Source organism: Hypomesus nipponensis, chromosome 15 (assembly GCF_054491055.1).
Source record: "Hypomesus nipponensis isolate SF chromosome 15, ASM5449105v1, whole genome shotgun sequence".
NCBI classification, from domain to species: domain Eukaryota; kingdom Metazoa; phylum Chordata; class Actinopteri; order Osmeriformes; family Osmeridae; genus Hypomesus; species Hypomesus nipponensis.
The window spans coordinates 10,939,603-10,960,597 of record NC_140375.1 but is presented as its reverse complement, the minus strand read 5'-3'; the positions used below and the strand labels follow the sequence as shown (position 1 = coordinate 10,960,597).

The 20,995-nt window shown below is 42.3% G+C and overlaps 4 protein-coding genes, 1 long non-coding RNA gene, 1 other non-coding gene and 1 pseudogene across 14 annotated transcripts; 4 read left to right on the top strand and 3 right to left on the bottom strand.

Moving 5' to 3' along the window:
• Positions 1-1,709, top strand: LOC146257492 (uncharacterized; annotated as a pseudogene). The gene is made up of 3 exons (XR_014729848.1): positions 1-621; positions 713-812; positions 1,591-1,709. The product of XR_014729848.1 is annotated as an uncharacterized LOC146257492 (transcript).
• Positions 1,710-1,987: 278 nt separating this feature from the next.
• On the bottom strand, positions 1,988-2,941 carry LOC146257491 (uncharacterized). Its single transcript, XR_014729849.1, has 2 exons — positions 2,568-2,941; positions 1,988-2,379 (listed from the first exon to the last, which is right to left on the bottom strand). It is a non-coding gene; the product is annotated as an uncharacterized LOC146257491 (long non-coding RNA).
• Positions 2,942-3,032: 91 nt separating this feature from the next.
• polr2d (RNA polymerase II subunit D) lies at positions 3,033-5,059 on the bottom strand. 3 transcript variants are annotated; one of them, XM_084673371.1, is made up of 5 exons: positions 4,923-5,059; positions 3,955-4,069; positions 3,688-3,868; positions 3,511-3,606; positions 3,033-3,320 (listed from the first exon to the last, which is right to left on the bottom strand). In XM_084673371.1, exons 2-5 carry the CDS (start codon positions 4,031-4,033, stop codon positions 3,242-3,244), a joined length of 435 nt encoding a protein of 144 aa, XP_084529497.1. In that variant the 5' UTR covers positions 4,034-4,069; positions 4,923-5,059; the 3' UTR covers positions 3,033-3,241. The 3 variants fall into 3 exon arrangements, with proteins under 3 accessions (XP_084529497.1, XP_084529498.1, XP_084529496.1); XM_084673372.1 differs by lacking the exon at positions 4,923-5,059 and adding an exon at positions 4,700-4,771; XM_084673370.1 differs by lacking the exon at positions 4,923-5,059 and having other exon boundaries at positions 3,955-4,244.
• trnag-ucc (transfer RNA glycine (anticodon UCC)) lies at positions 4,432-4,503 on the bottom strand. The gene has a single exon. It is a non-coding gene; the product is annotated as a tRNA-Gly (tRNA).
• Positions 5,060-5,243: 184 nt separating the features above from the next.
• On the top strand, positions 5,244-8,328 carry ilkap (integrin-linked kinase-associated serine/threonine phosphatase). The gene is made up of 10 exons (XM_084673367.1): positions 5,244-5,593; positions 5,824-5,943; positions 6,209-6,326; positions 6,506-6,612; positions 6,903-6,996; positions 7,171-7,258; positions 7,367-7,500; positions 7,582-7,701; positions 7,776-7,857; positions 7,937-8,328. The coding sequence occupies exons 1-10, from the start codon at positions 5,551-5,553 to the stop codon at positions 8,075-8,077; spliced, it is 1,047 nt and encodes a 348-aa protein (XP_084529493.1). The 5' UTR covers positions 5,244-5,550; the 3' UTR covers positions 8,078-8,328.
• A 153-nt stretch (positions 8,329-8,481) lies between these two features.
• Positions 8,482-14,833, top strand: LOC146257487 (arf-GAP with coiled-coil, ANK repeat and PH domain-containing protein 2). Of its 2 annotated transcripts, XM_084673354.1 has the most exons (23): positions 8,482-8,768; positions 9,016-9,086; positions 9,170-9,227; positions 9,406-9,525; positions 9,625-9,678; positions 9,887-9,945; positions 10,085-10,268; positions 10,627-10,671; positions 10,810-10,905; positions 11,157-11,231; positions 11,325-11,428; positions 11,514-11,565; positions 11,668-11,768; positions 11,892-12,003; positions 12,108-12,301; positions 12,406-12,475; positions 12,577-12,671; positions 12,819-12,895; positions 12,977-13,131; positions 13,218-13,327; positions 13,449-13,559; positions 13,852-13,913; positions 14,178-14,833. In XM_084673354.1, exons 2-23 carry the CDS (start codon positions 9,034-9,036, stop codon positions 14,333-14,335), a joined length of 2,145 nt encoding a protein of 714 aa, XP_084529480.1. In that variant the 5' UTR covers positions 8,482-8,768; positions 9,016-9,033; the 3' UTR covers positions 14,336-14,833. The 2 variants fall into 2 exon arrangements, with proteins under 2 accessions (XP_084529480.1, XP_084529481.1); XM_084673355.1 differs by lacking the exons at positions 13,449-13,559; positions 13,852-13,913; positions 14,178-14,833 and having other exon boundaries at positions 13,218-13,331.
• A 295-nt stretch (positions 14,834-15,128) lies between these two features.
• On the top strand, positions 15,129-20,888 carry iws1 (interacts with SUPT6H, CTD assembly factor 1). 5 transcript variants are annotated; one of them, XM_084674730.1, is made up of 17 exons: positions 15,129-15,567; positions 15,680-15,765; positions 15,855-16,524; positions 16,639-16,701; positions 16,800-16,998; positions 17,123-17,180; positions 17,349-17,461; positions 17,566-17,716; positions 17,847-17,929; positions 18,012-18,141; positions 18,355-18,472; positions 18,614-18,725; positions 18,981-19,037; positions 19,570-19,626; positions 19,718-19,829; positions 19,999-20,149; positions 20,500-20,640. In XM_084674730.1, the coding sequence occupies exons 1-16, from the start codon at positions 15,525-15,527 to the stop codon at positions 20,122-20,124; spliced, it is 2,178 nt and encodes a 725-aa protein (XP_084530856.1). In that variant the 5' UTR covers positions 15,129-15,524; the 3' UTR covers positions 20,125-20,149; positions 20,500-20,640. The 5 variants fall into 5 exon arrangements, 4 of the variants coding, with proteins under 4 accessions (XP_084530856.1, XP_084530857.1, XP_084530858.1 ...); XM_084674731.1 differs by lacking the exon at positions 19,999-20,149 and having other exon boundaries at positions 20,500-20,888; XM_084674732.1 differs by lacking the exon at positions 18,981-19,037.
• The last annotated feature ends 107 nt before the right edge of the window (positions 20,889-20,995 follow it).

The following is a 20,995-nucleotide window of genomic DNA, read 5'->3' as shown; positions in this document are numbered from 1 at the left end:
ATGCCATTACAGAGAAAAAAAAATAAAGGATGTGATTCAGGAGGGGTGAAGAAGTCCCATAAAACCCCATCACATCTTTTGTTTCCTAACCAAGCCTTGCCAGAGAATAGTGAGAAACCAAACTGCTAGAGGTCCAAGCCGGCCCTGAGGCCAACTCCAGCAACGCTGTCTCAAGTCATAGTAACATTGACCAGACAGGAGCAACAGAGATGCAGAGCTTTAAAGGTGCATCTGAAAAGAGCAATGCTGAACTTCAGATGAGAGGATGTGGCCCTAAAGAAGTGAAAGGGGAACCTGTTGATCTGACCATGGCAGACCAAATTGAGACGTCAAAATTGAAGGCAAATCTACAGGAAGAAGGAGAAGAGGTGCCAGAGAAGAAAAGAAATGAGAAGGGTGGAGGGAATGAGCAGGAGAGGAAAAGCCTGGAGGATAATGAAAATGGATTGGAGAAAGTCAGTGTATTTTGTATGATTATGGACAAGCACCTGAAATGTCAACTTCCTGATGACCAAGAGACTGGGTACTATACTGACATGGATGGCAGCAGCCCATACCAGTGTGGCAGTGACACAGAGCAGGATCCTCATAGTGGGGACTGCAACAGACTTACCCGCTCAGGTCTGTGTCTCTCTCCATATCCTCAGTTTGCCTCCAACTGTAATTGTGTTTTTCTCTATGCTAATTGTTGATGTGTGTCTCATTCGTATAGCAGTGTTTGCCAAAGAAGAAGCCTGGTGAGAGTAGGGGCTCTTCTGTTCTATACCTGTGGGTAACATTTCCGATGAAAGAAAAGAGAAGGATTCTGAAAAGTATGTCGGTGAAATACATACATTTGGTTGTAAAATGCTGGTTCAGGAATTAGATGATCATCAAGCTGCTGATAAAGATAACTAAATGTGCTTGTAATTTACTCAGTTGCGTCAGTTGTCATTGCTATATTTGATTGGCTTAGACGGTTTTGGGAGCGGTGTTCCCACCTCCTTCTACAGAGACACAAATCTTTTTTGCAAGTACACAAATCTTTTTTACAGAGCTTCCTCTCCTAGCACTAGTTTCACTCCATAGTCATGCCGTACAGTAATCTATTAAACTAGGCAAGCCAATTGTTATAATATAAACTGCTATTATGTGTTCCAGGTGGAGGGTGTATGCTGTCTTGTGTCTACCTATTGTTGAGTGTACTGTAGACTAAGCTGGCTGGTGAAGGGACCCTGAGCTGACTGGAAATAGTAGACTGAGCAGTGCCAACATAATCCATCGAGCAGATAGGTCTCAGTCTGCTCAATAGATTATGTTGGCACAGCAACATAATCATAATTCAAAATCAAACAAAATCCCGATTGTACCTGTAGGTATATGCCAGGATGTTTGTCCGCTAGACTGTTCATTCCATCCAGTAAGAAGAGAGGTATCTTGCATAGTTTACCTTATCGTATAAAATAAAACATTGGAGCATACAGCAGACACTCGACTAGATGGGCCTGGTATTCCACATCATATTATTTTAAATATATAATGGCTATATCAGCCACATTATATGGTAATGTATACATTTTGTTGAATCAAGATTTCTCTGTCCTGCTACAGGTCTTCTTTGTCCTGCCTGTCCTCTGCCCTGCCCTGCCCTCTGTCAGTGCCTTTTAAGCATGCAGTGTATGTCAACTCAGTTTCAAATAAAACGTGGTGAATTTAGATTGTCACAGCAATACGTATTTTGTAGTAAGTTATTTGTATAGACTGACCTCACTGTACATCTTTCCATACATAATTTCATACACACCTTCTGTTTGGAAAACCTTCTCCAGAGCTGCATTTTCAATTATCTTGTGTGCTACATTTGTTGTGTTGAAGGTACTGGAGCACTCCAACATTACCTCTGAACTTCAACCAAATGGTTTAAGTAAATGGGTAGATAATATATTTTGGTTTGCATATACATGATCTCACTCAAAGTTAGACTTGAATACACTTAATGCAATACAAATAATTGTCCACGTGCGTTTATTATGCTAATGAGTTACATTTTTCAACTTGCAGAGATGTCAAATTGTAATGATAAGTGTTACACCGTGTCCAAACTGGATGCAAGCGTACCCCGGTCAGGTAGCGTCGCGTCCGACAGAAAACAAGGCAATCGAACTGCTTTTTGTCGAGTCGTTCGCGTCCCTAAGCTTGCATCGCATCCAGTTAGGACACGGTGTTACTGATGTAGGCTCGTATAGCCTACATAGCCCACTCTTGGCTAAGTCCATCCATAACAACCGTTCAGGGAACACATTGGAAGGCCTACACTGCTCCGCTGGCCATAGGCAGAAACCCCAGGGGGGACAGGCCCCCATCCTGGGAAAAATAGGATTTGTCCCCCCCAATAAATCACTGTAAACATAAAGGAATTTAAATAATATTATTAATATACATTTAACATATTACAATGTGCTACAGTAGTAATGTTGGTGTCCCCCTCAGAAACTGCTCTTAGGAAAATGTAATATAACTGTCCTCCCCAGAATTGACAGCAGATTTTCATCACTGCCGCTGGCAGGAGTCGGTCTTAGTCTGCTTACCTCATGAAGCACAAAGGGGTCAGTCTACGTCGGAGCCATTGAAGGGGTTCTAGAGAACAGGCCTCACATTCGTCCCAATGACGAATTTTGGCATCAACTGATCGAATATGAGAGAGATCTACATGGGAAAAACACAGTGAGGATGGTAGCCACACTTTGTGGGGTATTCCCAGAGCCCCTTGACAATGAAGAGGACTCTGCATACTGCTTGATTGTTTGACAAATACTATGTCTGTGATTATTATAAGTTGTCAGATTTATGGGGTGTTTTGATTTCTTTCTTCTTGGTTGACCTACACACTTCCAACATTTAGCCAAATTCATACACTAACTGAACTTTGTCACTAACAACATTCATGTCATGATTGTCATTATAGGCCATTTCATAAAGCAGAGAACTGATGTAGTGCACAGTTAATTAGAACAAAGTTGTTAGGCTACTATTTGAAACAAAACACAAAATGCTTTTTTCAAAAGGTATTTCAGAGGTTTATTTGTTAATTATTTACAGGAATGTTTCGCTCATCTCAATCAGCTGTATTTGTTTTTGTTCACCACTAAATTTTAAGTCTCAAACGGCAAAACATCAGCACGGTAAAATGAACAGTGTCCTTATAAGATGTTCACAGTGTTTCACTCAATGAAACACAATGGGCCCATCAAGTGTTCCCTATTCAGTATTGAAAACTTCTCTTTGTCTGAATGTCATCCAGAATCTGCTGCAACTCCTCATCTTCAAAACGTCCCTCGAGACTACAATAAAAAGCAGCATTTAGTCAATTGTGTTTTGTGGTGCATTGTGTGTAATTATAGGCCTATACATATATGTAGTCAAATGGTCAGTGTCTAACAAAGAGGTGACATCACCAATCCAGGTGGTTGGGGAAATAATTGGCAAGAGATATATCATTTGTTTTTAAATAATCAAGTTAACAGGACCAACCTTGGTATAAGGGCTTTTGCTTCCTCTGCTGCTTCAGGACATAGGTTGGCCAAACTTGCCAGCTCAAATTTATGCAGCTTCTTCTGTAAAAGTAAGCTACAGAATATGGGAAAGAAAATGTTCATACTTGCAAACAGTTTTATTAACACTAAGTATTAGTTAATCAGCTTTACTCACCTGCGCACACTAGCTATCGTTTCTCTGTTTTTAAATCGGCTAAAACGTGCAGTGTAGTTGAGCGTCTTCATAAAAACCTCTGAAAGCTCTTGTTCGTCTTCTGCGCTCTCGTTCTGCTGCTTACGATGCTCCAAGAGCATGTGCACCTCCGAGTTGAGGAGTGTCTCTGCGTTCTCAAATTCTGTAAAGTTAATTCAATCCATGAGGGTTTGCCCACATCGGTACTTTCAAAAATCGAAATAACAGACAGCCTAGTTAGTTACCAACCCTTTGGGAAAAGTAATTGGGATGCATCCTCCTCAATATCACCAACATGCGTTGTTGTTGAACCACCTCCCGATGCCATTGTGATTTGTCTGTAGTTGCAATGACGACTCGCCTGCTGCTGATGCAATCCCCCAAAATAAAACAAATCGACAAACTCGAGCTAATACGGGTTAATCACTTTGTATCGTATTAGTTAACATTGATGAGCAACAAATACTATAACGTTTCGCGATCCAAAATGCACGAACGGAAATGACGTAACATATCTTGTCTGTCTGAGAAAAGGATACGTCTGTTATTGCAACGACACCTATCGTCAAGATGACAAGTTAAGCTTAAATGTTTAATTTAGTGTCCTTCCCAATACAGTGGTAATAATCTTTTCAACAAGATATACTTACTTCATGGAAGCAAGGGGATTCCATAAAACAATGTATTATATTGTTTTAACAAAATAATGTAAGGTAAAAATAACGTTGCGTTGGCCGGGAATCGAACACGGGTCAACTGCTTGGAAGGCAGCTATGCTCACCACTATACCACCAACGCATGCCGAAAGCGCACATGGGTACAATTCGCGTCGAGAATTTCAACTTTCGCGGTTGACCGTGATTCGATTCCCGGCCAACGCAAAAAAAAATGTTTTAACAGAAGATATAATACAGTTAAATATAATCTGCTAAACATGTTAATTTCTGATTAAACTAGCTAGTTTAAGATCTATCACGATCTGAAGATATTTTACCTTTGATTGCAGAGACGTGTACTGTAGTTCTCTCAAAGAAATCTGATCTGAGACGCTTCTCGCAATCGAATAAGAACAAGGCGCAACAGCGCCCCCCAAATCCCCATAGTGGTCACAAATGGTAGTATTCGATATGGTTAAGACGAGCCATAGAGAATGAATGGGAAAAGTTAAGGAAGTTAACAGTCTGGTATGAATAGTCTTAACGTTCTAGTAGACTCACGGAACTTCCGGGAGACTTGGGATGTCTGCTTTTTTGTCAAGCGTGATGAGTCTTCCTTATGGAAGAGGCTTCACGTGGCTTTGGGTCCATTCGGGAAGCTATCCTCACCTCATGGTTTTTACAGTCAATGCTCACAACTATTAGCTCCAGCTCCAACGCCAACTGTTTAATTTCAAACACAACAGCGTTTCATGCGTTTGCAAAGAGATTGACAGGCAAGAATTTGGCCAATGGTTGATGCAATCCTTTTATAATCGACCAATTGGTGTGCAAGAAGGCGGGACTTACAAAAACGGGTTATATCGATGCAAATATGCGCGCACATACAATTAAGTGTCATACCACTTGCACATCGTATAACGCAACCAACGTCGAATACTGGCCATTTGAGTTAATTTTAAATCCTGGCCGGACACTTTCTTAAGGTCCTTAAAAAAAAAGACATGTCCGGGAAAAAGAGGACGTATGTCACCCTAGCTATCTCGAGTCAAATCAACACACAGTAGGAGCTCAACACAGCCACCTAGCCACCGGATACTTCATTCAACACAATTGAAAACCACCGTCCAAATCATAGACTGTGGTCCAAACACACGAGAGTGAGATCTCTACGCTGCTGGCATAAGAAATGGATTTATTTGACGATCTTCCAGAACCATCGCAAAGCACAGGTAACACCTAGCGTTAGCTAACGATATATTGAGGCTAGCCACTCTCTAATAGCTCAGTACCGTAGCTCTAGCTAACAACTTCCTTTAACACTAGCTACCTACTATCCAACCCCGGTTTATACGTATCCCTAGACAGCAAGCAGCCTTTTACGATTTGAAAGTAATTCAGTAGTTTTCACTTTGTGAATTAATTATGAAGTTATGACATTTTCGTTATGTGTGTGTTGTAGGTGAAGCAAGGATTCAATCACCTAAGGCAGATGACAGAGGTTCTAAGAGGAAACTCGAGCCTTGCCATGACGAGAAAGAGGTGGAAGAAAAGAAGTGGGAGGAAAAGAAAGTTTGTAAAGGTTTTCAACATTCACAGTCCACAGTATTTCTCGAAATGTTTTGAAGGCTATCAAGTAAATCCCATCTAACAGAGTAAAAATTATTCTATGAAGTGAACTTTACTTTTTTCTAAAATCACAGAGCATGGCTGCATTGATAGCCTGTGGTGTTTTACTTACACTGGCTCTCAAAATGTGGGCACGAGGAGTAGAGCCACACCCCATCAGTTACTGCACAGTGTGTAGTAGTATAGAACGAACTGACCCCTTATTTTTTGTTCGACAGGACTACCATCTCTGAAGGGGTATTTTGCAGCAAGGAGAGGTGAAAGAGATGAGATGCAAGATGCTCATGTCCTCCTACCTGACATTAACTCTTGCTTATCTTCCCTGCCAGCACAAGTGTAAGTTTCATGCAAACCATCTTCAGCCAACACCATTTTCAGTATGTTTTAGAATGTTGTTTTTACAATGTCTGTCTCAAACACATTATGGACTAGGATTACCAGGCAGGCTCAATGCTTAGACTTCATGGATGTGCTTCAAATATTGACCCTGTAAAGGGGTTTGTGTGCTGCTCCAGGTCTCGGGTAGCCTACTTTGCTGTGTTTGACGGCCATGGCGGAGCTCGTGCCTCTCGCTTTGCTGCTGAGCATCTCCATCACACCCTTGCACTTAAATTTCCTAAAGGTTTGTTTAAATATATATGTATCCTTGGTAATTCCATCTTTTGACAAGATTGGTTATGGTGTAGAGATGGTGTCTAGTTTTTTTATGTCACCTGCTCAATCTCAATACTTATGCACAAATAAATGGTGATGAAGTGCACTTACTTTTTGTTGATAAAACATCATGTTGAAACAGCCAGAAATAGGTGATATTCTGTACTTTCCCTCTTAAAACATTTTCACATGCCTTAAATTTAGACTTGACTGTCCATGTACTTAAGGAAGATGCTGCATATTTGTCACCTTCTACAGGAGTAACTGAAAACCTAGACAAACTGGTTAAGAAATGTCTACTTGATACCTTCCGGCAGACAGATGAAGACTTTTTGAAAAAAGCTTCCAGCCAGTAAGAATAGATTGACTTTTGATGGGGGTGCTTGATTAATCTTGTGTGTTATGATGAAATCTCACAGTTTAAATCCTGACGTTAATTGATTTCATCACTATGGCCAGTGAGCTAATACACCGTAACTAAATATGCAACATAGAAGTAACTTCACCCATTTATAATGTTTCAAAGGAAGCCAGCCTGGAAAGACGGGACAACAGCCACCTGTGTTCTAGTGGTCAATGAAATGGTGTATGTTGCGAACCTTGGAGACAGCAGGGTAGGCTGCTTGGTCACGTTTTCATTGTACTTTCTTTCAACTTAGTTACGCTACCAGTTAATGATTAATAAATAATATGACAATTGTTTCCATGTTGATTTCATTAAGGCTGTGCTGTGCAGAAGGGAGCAGGAGGAGAAGGTCAACGGAAAGAAGTGTGTGACTTTAGCTCTCAGCAAGGAACACAACCCCACCATCTATGAGGAGCGCATGAGGATCCAACGTGCTGGGGGCACTGTCAGGTGGGTGTTATGCTCTAATAAACAGTGTTGCTCCACGTGGACTGTGAAATCAAGATCATTCTGTCTTTATGGTGACTACAGAGATGGTCGGGTGCTTGGTGTGTTGGAAGTGTCCCGCTCCATTGGCGATGGCCAGTACAAGCGCTGTGGAGTAATATCCACACCAGACCTAAGGCGCTGTCAGCTCAACCCCAATGACAGGTTAGTCTAGTCGAGACATAAATGTATTGACGTATACATTCAAATATTTCATAAATTATCCTCTGTCTCTTCAGGTTTATCCTTCTGGCATGTGACGGACTATTCAAAGTATTCTCTGCAGAGGAAGCTGTTCAATATGTCGTCAGTGTGTTGGAGGTAAAGTTATCACAGCAGTGAGGGTACATTGGTCTTTCTTGTTGGGTCAGTGAAAAAAATGTTTTTCATGTTGTTCTAGGATGGGACTGTGGAGAGGAAGGAGGGTCAGACAGAGGAGGAAAGCCACTATGAAGCAGCTTGCCAGCGACTAGCTAATGAGGCTGTGAGGAGGGGCTGTGCAGACAATGTTACTGTTATTTTAGTGTCTATTGGTTTTTGAAAACATCACCCTGACTCTTGTTCCACTCGGTACATAACAGGTTCTGCTCTGCTGCATCTGCTCCATGACTATATGAACAGAGAAAGTATTCATACTAAAACTCTTAAAACATGGAGGTGTTCTAATCTCTAAATGTGAACTGTTTATTGACCATCCTGCTCCCTAATGATTTGCCATATCAACCACTTGGATTTGTGTCCATGTTGTAAGTTTGCCTTTCTTATTAAAACGTTGTCACTGAACTGCCATAAGATGTTCCTCATGAGTTTCTAAACCTTCAAGCATTCAAAAGGTTTCTATTCAGAAGAAGACGGACATACATTTGAGTGCGTATGGAAATGCAAAAGACATGAGTGAAGAAGACGTTTGTCAATATCTTTCTTGATCTCCGTGATGCTAGGTGGCGGTAATGCACCTCAGAGCTGAATAGCGAGTCGTTGACAAAATTGAAAGAAGTACTCACTGTCCGGATATATTTACAACATACTAACCCGATCTCATCCAGCATACACCTTGCAGAGATGCAAAGACAGCTGCTGACATGAAATTCAAGTTGAATTCTCATCGGATAACTCATACCTGTGTGTGCCATGTGTTTTATGCGTTTACTGCCACCTGTGCGTGGAACATCATCTGATCTTCGTTTTCCATCGATCTCAATGCAAGGAAGCTCCCTGTAAATAAATAGCTAGTGAGTTACCCCGTTACCTGAGGGCTATGTTAAAAATGTGTAAACGTCTGAATATTTAATGACTTTGACCATAATATGTTTCACAACCACGCCTGTAAAATATACGTGCTGAGTCGACATGATACGTGGATGTCATGCCTTCTATCTGGCGTCCAAATGTGAATCAGGAAAGTGAACAGATGGCAAGTGTACAAATTACTCATGTTTAAAATAAGTTACTACCACCCATCTCTCATAATTTCTTAAGATAATTTACACGTCTGGCATGGATTCCTTCTTGGACTTTGAGGAGTGCATCAAAGACTCACCTACATTCAGGTACCTCTCACAACAACATTATACATTTGATAAATTACTTTTGATTGCATGTTTTCATTGAATTTCAATTGGTGTTTTCACAGGCAAACCCTGGGCCATTGTGAAAGTGATGTGACCGAACTAGAGAGTCGTGTGGAAAAGGTACCATGATAAACTGTGATATATTACCTTAGTGAATATGAATCTACTAATGAATTTCCTCCGTCGGAGTGCTTGTGGGGTTCTGATTGGACTGGACAGCCTGTCAGAGTGCATTGGAGAAAGTTCTCCTGTGCACTAGGGATTGTTAAATGTTCTTGCTTCTATTTTCCCTATTAAGGTGATGAAGCTTTGTGGGAAGATGGTTGAATCAGGACAAGCATACAATACAGCAAATCAGTTATTCCTCAGTGGATTGGCAGAATTCTCCTCGTACCACAAGCAGGACAGCATCATTATGGTACGGAGAAAATGTACATGGCATACTGACAGGCATAATGGATGAAAGTTTCAAGAAGAATGCATTCTGATGGTATTAATAAACTATTTTTTCCCTCAGAACTGCATGAGCCAATTTAGTCAAGGGCTACAGGAGATGATCAACTTCCATACTGTGAGTAGTTTCTTTTTGTTGCTGCACTCTTGTCAGTTTCAGTGGGTAATTAGGTTAGGTATGCTTGGTGAAGAAACTATTGCTGACATAAAGTACGTTATGGATTACAAATCTCAACAGAAAGGACCATCATTGCATATGATAGATATATTTTCAATTGGATTTTCATGACTTGTTTCTTTCTATTGGGTCAACTTCCTGGCTCCAGATGCTGTTTGACCAGACACAGAGAGCCATCACTCAGCAACTAACAAACCTCCTAACACAGTATGTTGCATCACACGTGTAAACATCAGCAAGTTATGTTTTGTGTGATATATTTTGAATACTGTTTTTCACACCCTGAAGATCAACCAATTGCTTTCTATTCTTTCAGTATTTATCATAATGTGCTCTTTTTATTTAGGTTCCTGCCACAGTTGAGAGAGACAAGGAAGGAGTTTGTGAGAATTGGGGATGATCTGGAGACAGCAGCCATGAAAAATGCCCAGATATCTCGCCACAAAGCCAGTGATGCTGAGCGCAGCAGCCATCTTCTGCTGGCCACACGCAAATGTTATCAGCACTTTGCATTGGATTACTGCTTGCAGGTAGACAACATTCTCAACCACAGATTTATAAATGTTTTGATAATATCAAGTTTTGTTGTGAAAAATATCTTCTGCCCCTTGATTGTACTTGTTTTTGGCTACCCGCAATGCTTTGGGGCTATCTTGTTGTTATTCAATGACCTATGCATTTTGTAAAGCTCTCTCTTGGAAGTCGCTTTGGATAAAAGCGTCTGCTAAATGAATAAATGTAAATGTATTCACCCAGAGATCCTGGAAGAACAGGATAGCTTTGTTTGTTTAAGTAGGCAAGTGAGACAACACGTTGAGATGGCTTCACAACTGTGTTTACTATGACTAATGGGGATAAACCATAAAAATAATCTGTCTTCTTTTACAGATCAACAATTTCATGGTCCAACAGAAGGTGGATATCTTGAATTCTGTAAGTCATGTTTTCTAATTGAAGTCAGAAATTAGTGACAGGGTTTGCTTATTTAAATTTCAACTTTAGTCCAACAAAGTATGTTATATACAAAAGTTGTAGAAAATTAGTAACCAATTTTGTTCCATTATGTTTCAGGTCTTTTCATACTTCCATGCCCAGTACACCTTCTTTCACCAAGGTTTTGACTTACTGAGGGATCTGGAGCCTGCTATGAAAAGCATGGCTTCACAGGTGAGGCCAAAATGATTTTTTAAATGTAGTAACATGTGTAAAACGTGAACCCCTCAGAGTATAAGCATGGGAAACTATGTGTCCGTAAATGTTATTTTAATTCCTTATTTTGTGTTGGCTGATTGTACAGCACTTTGAATAACATTGGTTGTTTTTACATGTTTAATCGAAATACACTTGACTTGATGAACTGTATTGTTCAATTTATTTCTTGATCTCTTTATTAATGATCTTTACAATGTTTGTTATAGCTTGCCCAAATATCCACTGAATGCACAGCAAAAAGAAAGGACTTAGAAAATACTCATCTTTTGGTCCAGCAGAGAGTGAGTATCATTGTTCCAAAGTCTTTAATGTTGACTATTGGATTCCATCGAGTGTGTGTGTCCTAAATTTAAAATGGAAATGTCCACTTTCAGGATGCCTCTGGGGAACCTATAGTAAGCACCTGTCCTGACCAAGGTGAGACTATACAAGGCTACCTCTTCAAAAGGTCTCGTAGAAAGAATAAGACATGGAAGAGGTAAGTGAACATTCTGCCAGAGAAGACATTATTTCACATCTGCCTAATTATTGACATAATCCTGATGTGTCTGTTCTTTCTTTAGATGCTGGTTTTCTATCAAAGATAATCAGCTAATCTACAGGAAAACACACAAGGTTTTGTCTCAAGTTTTGTCTTGAGTTTTGTCAATTCTGACTCCTCTTTAAACTAAATTTAACTTCCTTAGAGTGAAAGATTCTTTACTTTGTGTTCTGCAGGAGGAGCCTCTGGTGCTGTTTGATGACCTCAGACTCTGTGCAGTGAAGAGTCTGGACAGCGTTGACCGCCGCTTCTGTTTTGAACTAGTCTCTGTTCAGAAGTAGTATTTTTTCACTTTTAAACTTTATTGGATTATTGATAGTGCATTATGAATCCTTGTGTGATTTGTTTGCTGAATGTTGATACCGAGGCCAACCTGATTGACCTTTGCCCATCTACCCAGATGTTGTGCCCTCCAGGCAGATTCAGAAGAGCTGAAGCAGGCCTGGATTAGTGCTGTACAGGGCAGCATCGATTTGGCTTACCGTGAGAAAGTAGAGTCCCAGCAACTGCAGGTAACCATATCTGAAATATACAAACATTCCAGGAATTACACACTCACATAAATGGTAGACCTAAAAATAAAAGCACCATCAAATACATTTACATTTTCCTCCAGCCCAAACATATCCCCCAGCCGATCAATAAACTAGATCCCCAGCCTGGCCTGGCCCCTGTGAGGCCTGCGGTCCTAGGTGTAGCCCTCCGAGGCCCGGGGAACCAACGCTGCTGTGACTGTGGAGAGGAGCAGCCTCGCTGGGCCAGCATCAACCTGGGCATTACCATGTGCATTGAGTGCTCTGGGATCCATAGGTATGGCATGGTTAGGAGGATTCATCTCACAGGCAGTTTGAAGGCAGTCACATTTTGGTTGTCAAATGTCCTGTTTGTTTTGGTTGTGTTGTTTGTGCCGACAGGAGCCTTGGAGTTCATGTGTCCAAAGTACGGTCTCTCACCCTGGACTCCTGGGATCCAGAGCAGCTTAAGGTACCAGTCATCAACCATGTTCTTAATTAGTACTACTCTTTTTTTATGTAGGTTAAAAGTGCATTATACCTGGTATGGACCTTATTTTCCCTCCTCTGTAGCTATTGTGCGCTCTGGGTAATGATGTCATCAATGGGATATATGAAGCCAGGTGTTTGGAGGAGGACAGAGTGAAACCCAGTTTTGACAGCCCACGGTACTTACAGTGGCTATATGTCATATTTGGCACTTTTTCGGCAAATTCAGCAATTGACAATTAATCAATGCACTCTTTAAACTAAACATGATTCATTACATTAATAATGTTCTATAATAATGCTCTATTATCATATCTGTTTATCAGCCCAGAAAGAGAGAGATGGATTAAGGAGAAGTATGTGGAGAGAAGATTTGTTAAAGGTGGCAGCTTTCCTGAGACACGTAAGTTCACAATGACCTCACCGTATGTTTCAAAGGGCTCCATATATTTTGCCAATCATCCCATTTCCATTGCTGTTTTAGAGATGGGGAAAGAAAACGCAGGACGTCAGTTGTACAAGGCTGCATCACAAGGGAACCTTGTCTCTATGGCAGCCGCATTGGCCCAAGGGGCAGAGGCAAACTGGAGCTACTCTGAGGAACAAGGACGCACACCTCTGATTGCGTCAGCTATTGGGGTGATGAAACTGATATTTCTAATTTATCGTTGAAATTATAGTGTTTTGTTCTGTGTTTGTTTACATGTGCCTTTGCTTGTCTGAAGGGGTCCCTTTTGGCATGTGAGTACTTATTGCTGAATGGAGCCAATGTAAACCACCGTGACCAAAGAGGACAAGGTGCTCTTCATGTGGCTGCCACCTGGGGCCATACAGGGTGAGGATTTGGAGTAGTATTCTATTAGCCCATGTCTTTGGCTCTAGTATGGCATAGACATGGGTTTAAAATCAATTTGTTGTTTCTCAAATGGCTTTAGCAAAGATACCCACTTTTGCAGGCAAGTGTGTCTGCTTCTCAAGAGAGGAGCCAATCAGTATGCGGCTGATGAAACGGGACAGGACCCACTAGCTATCGCCATAGAGACGGCACATGCTGACATTGTGACATTGTGAGTAACATGGTAAATCATGTCCAGAAGTGTTTTGTAACTGTGCAGTTGATAAGAAAATGCATCCACGAGCAGTTGATACTGTATATGGTTGATATAGCACTTAAGATATCTTGTTGTTTTTTGCTGCACTGTACTAGGCTCTACTGTATATGTAAGCAACTGAAATGTTATTATTGCACTAAAATATGTGCGCCTGAGATGTGGCACAGACTGTTAATTGACTGTCTAATCTGTGTCCCAAAATGTTAAAGAATTTAGAATAATTTGTTATGCTTTTGTATGTTGACAGATTACGTATGGCCCGCATGAATGAAGAGATGAGAGACTCTGAGGGATTCTTTGGATCTATGGGTAATACTTGAAATACATAACAGTGCAGAGTTTAACAACCCTATTCCGAGAGGCCTGCTGTACTGTAGCTTTTGGGTCAGACTCTCTACCTGATACTAATAATTAGCTATTTGGTAAACTAATTCGGATTAGTTAGGAATAATAATAAATACTTATTAGTTGGAATACAGGAACAGGACGAGGTCGCCCAGGTCATGGCAGGATTAAACACAAACCACTGTACAGATGACCCATTTTCTAAGCTGCTTGTGTTTTGGTGAACAGGTGACGATGAGACGTTCCAGGACATCTTTCGTGACTTCAGTGACATGGCTTCCCATGACCCAGAAAGACTGACCCGGCGACAGTTCAGCAGAAATGGAGATGAGGAAGGAGAAGGGAGCCAGATATTGAATGAACAGCACAATGAGAAGAGCACTTAGGTGTAAAGTTTATCAAGGAGAAAGGGCATTACCATTTTGCAGATAAGGATTTTGGGGAATCCTTCGATTGGCTGTAGTGTCTGGCACTTCTTTGAATATTATTTTAAAAATCAAGCAAAGAGTTAAACATTATCAGACTACTCAGAAGATATGGGAACTAATGATGCTAACAGTCTTAAGTTTTTATAAATTATGTTCTAGAATTATACATACTTCTTACTTGAATACAGTTCAACTGACCCTTACAACTCTAAATGATTTATATATTGAGTATAAGTAAAATATTTGCAAGTAGTCTTCTGTGTTGCCTGAAAGTACAAAATAAGGGATATACTAGTGTTACATATTGAAATAAGTGTTATATTATATTTTAATGTTGTGTGTAAATATTTTATGGCGTTTCTGTTACTACTCAACTTGCTTAGTTATTACACAAATAATCGCTCTGTGTCGACTTAATAGGTCATATAATATGATGATAAATGACTTCTTACTGAACATCATTTTTGTCCTGAATTTTTTTATTTAATCACGGAAACAATATTAGACTGATTGTTCTGTCTTTAAATGTTAAGAATTATGTAAACCAAAAAATGGTTGTATGGGCATTTTGAGACACTATCGAAATGACGTACATAAAAAATAAATATGTCTTGATACGAATTAAGTTTTTTGTGAAACACCAGAATTGTTTTTCTGTTACTTGTGAGATGAAGACATGTTTTCAAAATAAAAGTTTTGTCTACTAGTGATGTCAATTTCAGGCGCCGCATAATTTAACGCATGCGTAGAAGTGACCTCTATGCACTGACACCATTTTGATCAACATTTGAGGTGTAGTGTTTCAGATACTTTGGTTTTCTGTTGAAACATTTTTTTTATTTCTTGGAGCAAACGACCATAAATGTCCAGCAATATATTCTGCTTGTTGGACTTTTTTGCAAGCTTGATCTGACCTCCGTAATACAGTGCCGATAAACGTGCTACCACGACGTTTCGCTAGCTACTGCGGTAGCTTGTTAGCTAGCTAGCTAACATAGTCTGGCCTATTGAAGCAGCGGAATATGCGACGGATTGCACATTTCCGAAATATTTAGATTGTTGTTGATGAAATAGCTATAAATCAGATCATAGGCCGGGATTATCTGCACAGTTGATTTATCTGCCATTGTGTCTTGAATTTGGACACATGGACGGTGAAGAGGATGATTTCATGTCTGGGAACCACTCGGGTAAGAACAGCTTTTGTTTCCTCATATAATGCTGTTATTCCTGATGGCGCATTCGGTTCATGGTGTCCGGTCCACCAAGGTTAGCTTGAGTTTGAAACTGTTTTGTATGTAGATGATGGCGGTGGCACGCCAGTTCAGGACGAACATGCCCCTGGTTCTGACGGTGAAGAGATGAGGAGCGAGCGACATAATTCAGAGGTTAGGATCGTGTTTTCCGTTAAATTAAGGACCTAAAAGCCACAAATTTAAACGAATCTATGACGACTAAGTAAGACTTTGTTACTCAGGATGAGGGCGAAGGAGCTGGCCATGTCATGGGAAGGAATGGCACGGCAAGCGGCTCAGACAACGAGGGAAACAGAGACGCAGACAGCAACTCTGAGGGGGAGGCAGCAGCACACAACAGCGACTCAGAGGCAGAGCCTCCCCAACCTGTAGACAGCGACGAGGAGTCACCACTCAAGGGAAGAGCCACAACATCTGACAACGAGGGTTCCCCAGTCAAACGACTTGGCAGCCCATCAGACATCGAGGGCTCTCCAGGCCATCGACCAGGGACCCCATCAGACAATGAGGAGTCTCCCATCAAGGAAAGAGACATTACATTTGACAATGAGGGGTCCCCAGTCAAACGTCAAGGGAGCACTTCTGACATGGAGGAGTCAGGGGCGAAAGTGCCCGGGAGTGACTCTGAACATGAGGACCAGCCTCGGGCTAGGCAGTCAAATGCAGGCAGTGACTCTGACACAGAAGTGCCAAAACACAAGAAACAGATAGAGTCTGATGACGAGGGGACTGAGAAACCAGAGGAGGGAAAAGGCAAGTGGAAAGCTGTGATGCACTCAGACAGCGAGGACGAGGAGGAAGGTCAGATGAAAGCGGCAGGCAGTGACCAGGAGGGGGAGAGTCGACTCCAACCAGCAGCCAATGATAGTGAGGATAATGAAGACAAGCCTGGTAACATTCTCAAAGTTCATCTCATCTTTTGGGTTCTTGCTACATAATGTCTGTATTAATTCATGTTTTCACTGTGGTCAAGTCGGTCACTTATTTTGTTCTCTTTTATTGTAGTAAAGAGAAAGAAAGCCATTCTGTCAGACAGTGAAGATGAGGAAGAGAAAGCTGACAAACCAGGTAAGTGGACAACATTGAGTATTGTAGCTTGGTGTGTGTGATGATAAGTCTGAGAAATTCTGATGGTGGTGGTGGTGGTGGCGACTGCTTCTTCTCAGCTGCAAAGAAGAACCGTGCCGTCTCTGACGACGACAACTCAGACAGCGACGCCGGGTCGGATGCACCCGACAAGAGCATGGCTGCCAAACTCAGGGAGCTGGGATCCGACAGTGAGGATGAGGAAGACAAGGATGGGGCAGAAAAGAAGGATGAGAAAACGCTGTTTGGCAGCGACAGTGACTCTGGAGATGAAGAGGAGTGAGTATTTGAAGTGCTTCGCTTTCACGGCTCCTTTTTCCCGTATCTGAGGGGACTCGATCCGTCTGACTGTTTGAGGATTTGTCAGATAGCTGAAGTACCAACAAATGTATTTCTTGCTCAGGAAAATGATTGCAGACATCTTTGGGGAATCTGGAGATGAGGAAGGAGAAGAGTTTACGGTCAGAATTTCTTTGTTACACCCTGACTACAATTCAGAATTGAGCTATTGCCTTCGCTGTTGCCCTAAGCCCCTCCTAATTCCTTGAAAAACATAGTTAACGAGCTGTGTTTCAGGTTTGAGAACGGTGATGGTCCCTACTTACAATGTTTTGCTTGTATACCAACAGGGTTTCAACCAGGAGGATCTGGAGGGAGAGAAGAACAAAGCACAGGCGTCTGCCAAGAAGGCTGTGGAGGACGACTCTGACTCAGATGACGGCGTGGATCGAGGCGGCAAAGAGTGAGTATCTCTATAGCAAGCCGTCGCTGTTTTTCTTCAACCTAACAAGTTGTTGTTTTGGTCCTGCATGTGGCCTAACCGACATCTTTCTGTATCGATCTCAGCACCAGTTTCATGTCCGACTTTGACGTGATGCTGGCCCGCAAAAAGGCCCAGAGTGGGAAGAGGAGAAGGAACCGGGACGGCGGGACGTTCATCAGTGACGCTGACGATGTGGTCAGCGCCATGATCACCAAGATGAACGAGGCCGCAGAGGTGACCTTCTGGACTTGACACAATTAATTTTTAAAAATGATGTGTGGTGTGTAAAAAAAAAAAGAAAGAAAAAAACATTATGATTGATGTTCAACGATGTCACATTAACGAGGGAGTGATTGATTCACAGGAGGATAGAACACTGAACAGTCAGAAGAAACCAGCACTCAAAAAGCTGACCCTTCTCCCTACAGTGGTCATGCACCTAAAAAAGTAAGTGTCCCCACCTCTGGTGGGATGTGAAGTGAGTGCTGGTTTTAGGGATGTGCTCTGACGTCGTGTTATGTGCATACAGACAGGATCTCAAGGAGACTTTCATCGACAGTGGTGTGATGTCCGCTATCAAGGAGTGGATCAGCCCTCTCCCAGACAAGAGTCTCCCCGCTCTCAAAATCAGAGAGGAACTCCTCAGGATTCTACAGGAAGTCAGTATGAATAGGGATCAGGCCAAGTACTAGATCCATCACAGTGTAGCTCCGTTATGATCTCATTACATTTTATATTGTGTGGTATTTTTTGCTATTGTCTAATGTGATTTTGAAGCTGCAGCTATCACTATGGCACCAAGAGTTGTGTTAAGGGTTGAGGGGATATGTGGATGAACACGTCGTCTTAAACCTGTCATACCCCTCCCCCAGCTCCCTAGTGTAAGCCAGGAGACTCTCAAACACAGCGGGATTGGCCGGTCTGTGATGTTCCTGTACAAACACCCCAAAGAGTCACGCCCCAACAAGGACGTCGCCCTCAAGCTCATCAGTAAGTGTCTGTTCAGTCAAGCACACGGCCATAGATTCCTGTTGTCTGGCCCCCACAATGAAAGCAAGTTGATCTCATTTAAGGTTTTAGATTGTCCTCTTTCAAGGAGGTGTTGGGTGTTAATAGTTGTCATTTTTACAGATGAGTGGTCGCGACCCATATTTGGCTTGACCTCCAACTACAAGGGTATGACCAGAGAGGAGAGACAACAGAGAGACCTCGACCAGCAGATGCCTCAGCGCAGACGCCTCAGGTACACACCCCAGCATGCACTCTCCTACCTTGCATCACTTTTTCCATTTTCCACATAGTCCCCCCCCACCCCCATCCGCTGTCTTCTCCCTCTTTCCTCATTCCCCTAGTGGCACCATTATATTCCTTTACTTACATTCATCCAGTATTCCCTTCTCTCTTCTGTGGCACACTGCTCCATCTCTATCAAAACCTACGCCTCTCCATGACACCCATCTTGTCTTCCCATCCGCCCTTCTGCCTTCCTCCCACAAAGTGTTCCCCAGAAGGTGGAGAGGTCGGAGGAGCCGGATGTGTTCTCCCCGCTCCTCAGGTTCAGTGTGGTTGCATGATTGCACTGCTAGCTCTGCCTCCGGGGTGACTTGGACCTCAGTCAGAAACACGCCTACAGGTCCCTTGCCTTCAGTGTTATTAGAACTCCCAGTGTTCGCGTTTGAGTTGTCGTAAAAGCAATGTCAGTTTGTCAGCAGTCACAAAGAAAAACGCTCCTCAGTCAGCAGTGAAGGTTTAACCGGCATTTCGTCCTACACACCTTTCACCCTGTCACAACCTTGCCTCTTTTCATATGTTCATGTAACTCCACTTCTCTCAGCAGGTTGACAATTTGTCAGATTTGCATTTTGTTTCATGGAATTAATAATCTTTATTTTTGTAGTTCAGTTCATTTTTGTTTTTGATACTGTAATGTACAGCTTTACTGGGATCATGGCTGCTCTAACCCTTGTGAGGAGTGATGGTAATCGCATGTTAGGACTAGTGTGCTGGGATTGTTGGATAACTGGCTGTGGACCTCAGTACTCAGGCAGTGTGTCAAACCCCTGACAGGTTTTCTCTTTTCTCCACAGCTCAGGGGGTCAGACTCCACGCAGAGATCTAGAGAAAGTGCTGACAGGGGAGGAGAAGTAAGTAGTATGACTGACGCGTGTCAGGTGTATTAAGTTCTTGGCATGTGTCTATCTCTGTTAACCCGGTGCCTGTGTGTTTCACCCTCAGAGCCCTACGTCCTGGAGACCCAGGGTTCTGTGCCCGTGCCAGGGTTCCCATGCCATCCAACAAGGACTATGTGGTTCGGCCCAAATGGAACGTGGAGGTCGAGTCCAGCCGGGTACGTTTCTTAATGCCTCTAGGACCACTCAAATCTTCCTCTTTGGCCCCGAGATCAGGGATTCCAAACATACTGGTGTTGAGTCAGTTAAAACATGGCTCTGTAGTCTGAGATGGGCGTCCTCTGAAGAAAGACCATTCGGATGCTGAGATATGATTGGTTCCTGTAGAGTGGCTTTAAGAAAGGCCTGAGTCGATTGGAGAAGCACAAGCGGCGCATTGCAGAGGAGAGGAAGAGAAGGCGCCTACAGGGAGCAGTGAAGATCAGTGTGGAGGGAAACCATATGCCCCTATAGTACCTACTATCACCACTGGGGGGCAGTAAGTGCCACCTGCATGTCCCTGGTGCACGGCGTGCAGTGTGCAGAGATGCCTCTTGTCTGAAGTGTAGTTCCACCCCCCAAGCTTCCCCAACTAACTGGTCCACTCCAATGATCACCTGTTCAGCAATTAATTGGGTACAACAACTTTAAGCTGTATACTGAACATTACTGCAAATATGACATACCAGCATGTCTGTTGCTTTTGTTTTCTACTTTGGTGTGAAGTGATTTTAATCATTTTTTTTTAATTCTAAGCACATTGGTAATGTGAGTAGACACCATTGGGAAATATCTCTTCCTTCCACCTTGCTGTCTGTAATCTACATGTCCCTCCTTCTGTCCCCTTAGGGTCCATTAAAGAAAGGCATGTCTCGGGTGGACAAACAGATGCGTCGTTTTGCAGACATCAAGCGTATGAAAAAGACGGGCCACGCTGTGAAGATCAGCGTCCAGGGAAACCACATGCCCCTCTGATATTTTAAAGTGTTTAGTTTTTTTTTTTTTTTTCTCTGCTTTTGTTGCTTTAAGGTCTTTTTAAGCCTCACTTTGCCCAGCCTAAGTCTGTGAATGTATGATAATGTCTTCACAGGCTTGGCCGGTCCTCATCAGTCGTTTGGACTTCTAGGACACATATTGTCCATTTCATGTATGTTAACCCTCTACAGGAGCAGTCTGTATATGTCTCCACAGTGTGCCAGCTCAGATGTTACTTTCCTAATAAAGAGGGTTCCACCATCCTTCTCATGCCTCATTCCATCCTTTTTTACTTATTTATCTGGCCCTCATTGCTTGTTTATTGATGCTTGGAGACAACAAAGATATACTGCAGGCAACTTTGTATTTG

What these genes read in the sequence shown, in the direction of transcription:
- polr2d (XM_084673371.1), bottom strand. Translation starts at nt 4,033, where the DNA reads ATGGCATCGGGAGGTGGTTCAACAACAACGCATGTTGGTGATATTGAG. An exon ending in ACGATAGCTAGTGTGCGCAG is followed by an intron (nt 3,607 to 3,687) that starts GTGAGTAAAGCT and finishes CATATTCTGTAG; the next exon opens with CTTACTTTTACAGAAGAAGC. An exon ending in GCAAAAGCCCTTATACCAAG is followed by an intron (nt 3,321 to 3,510) that starts GTTGGTCCTGTT and finishes TTTTTATTGTAG; the next exon opens with TCTCGAGGGACGTTTTGAAG.
- ilkap (XM_084673367.1), top strand. Translation starts at nt 5,551, where the DNA reads ATGGATTTATTTGACGATCTTCCAGAACCATCGCAAAGCACAG. An exon ending in CGAACCTTGGAGACAGCAGG is followed by an intron (nt 7,259 to 7,366) that starts GTAGGCTGCTTG and finishes GATTTCATTAAG; the next exon opens with GCTGTGCTGTGCAGAAGGGA. An exon ending in CAGCTCAACCCCAATGACAG is followed by an intron (nt 7,702 to 7,775) that starts GTTAGTCTAGTC and finishes CTGTCTCTTCAG; the next exon opens with GTTTATCCTTCTGGCATGTG.
- LOC146257487 (XM_084673354.1), top strand. Translation starts at nt 9,034, where the DNA reads ATGGATTCCTTCTTGGACTTTGAGGAGTGCATCAAAGACTCACCTACA. An exon ending in CATTGGATTACTGCTTGCAG is followed by an intron (nt 10,269 to 10,626) that starts GTAGACAACATT and finishes CTTCTTTTACAG; the next exon opens with ATCAACAATTTCATGGTCCA. An exon ending in GGGATCCAGAGCAGCTTAAG is followed by an intron (nt 12,476 to 12,576) that starts GTACCAGTCATC and finishes CCTCCTCTGTAG; the next exon opens with CTATTGTGCGCTCTGGGTAA.
- iws1 (XM_084674731.1), top strand. Translation starts at nt 15,525, where the DNA reads ATGGACGGTGAAGAGGATGATTTCATGTCTGGGAACCACTCGG. An exon ending in TCCTCAGGATTCTACAGGAA is followed by an intron (nt 18,142 to 18,354) that starts GTCAGTATGAAT and finishes CCCCTCCCCCAG; the next exon opens with CTCCCTAGTGTAAGCCAGGA. An exon ending in GTGCTGACAGGGGAGGAGAA is followed by an intron (nt 19,627 to 19,717) that starts GTAAGTAGTATG and finishes TTTCACCCTCAG; the next exon opens with AGCCCTACGTCCTGGAGACC.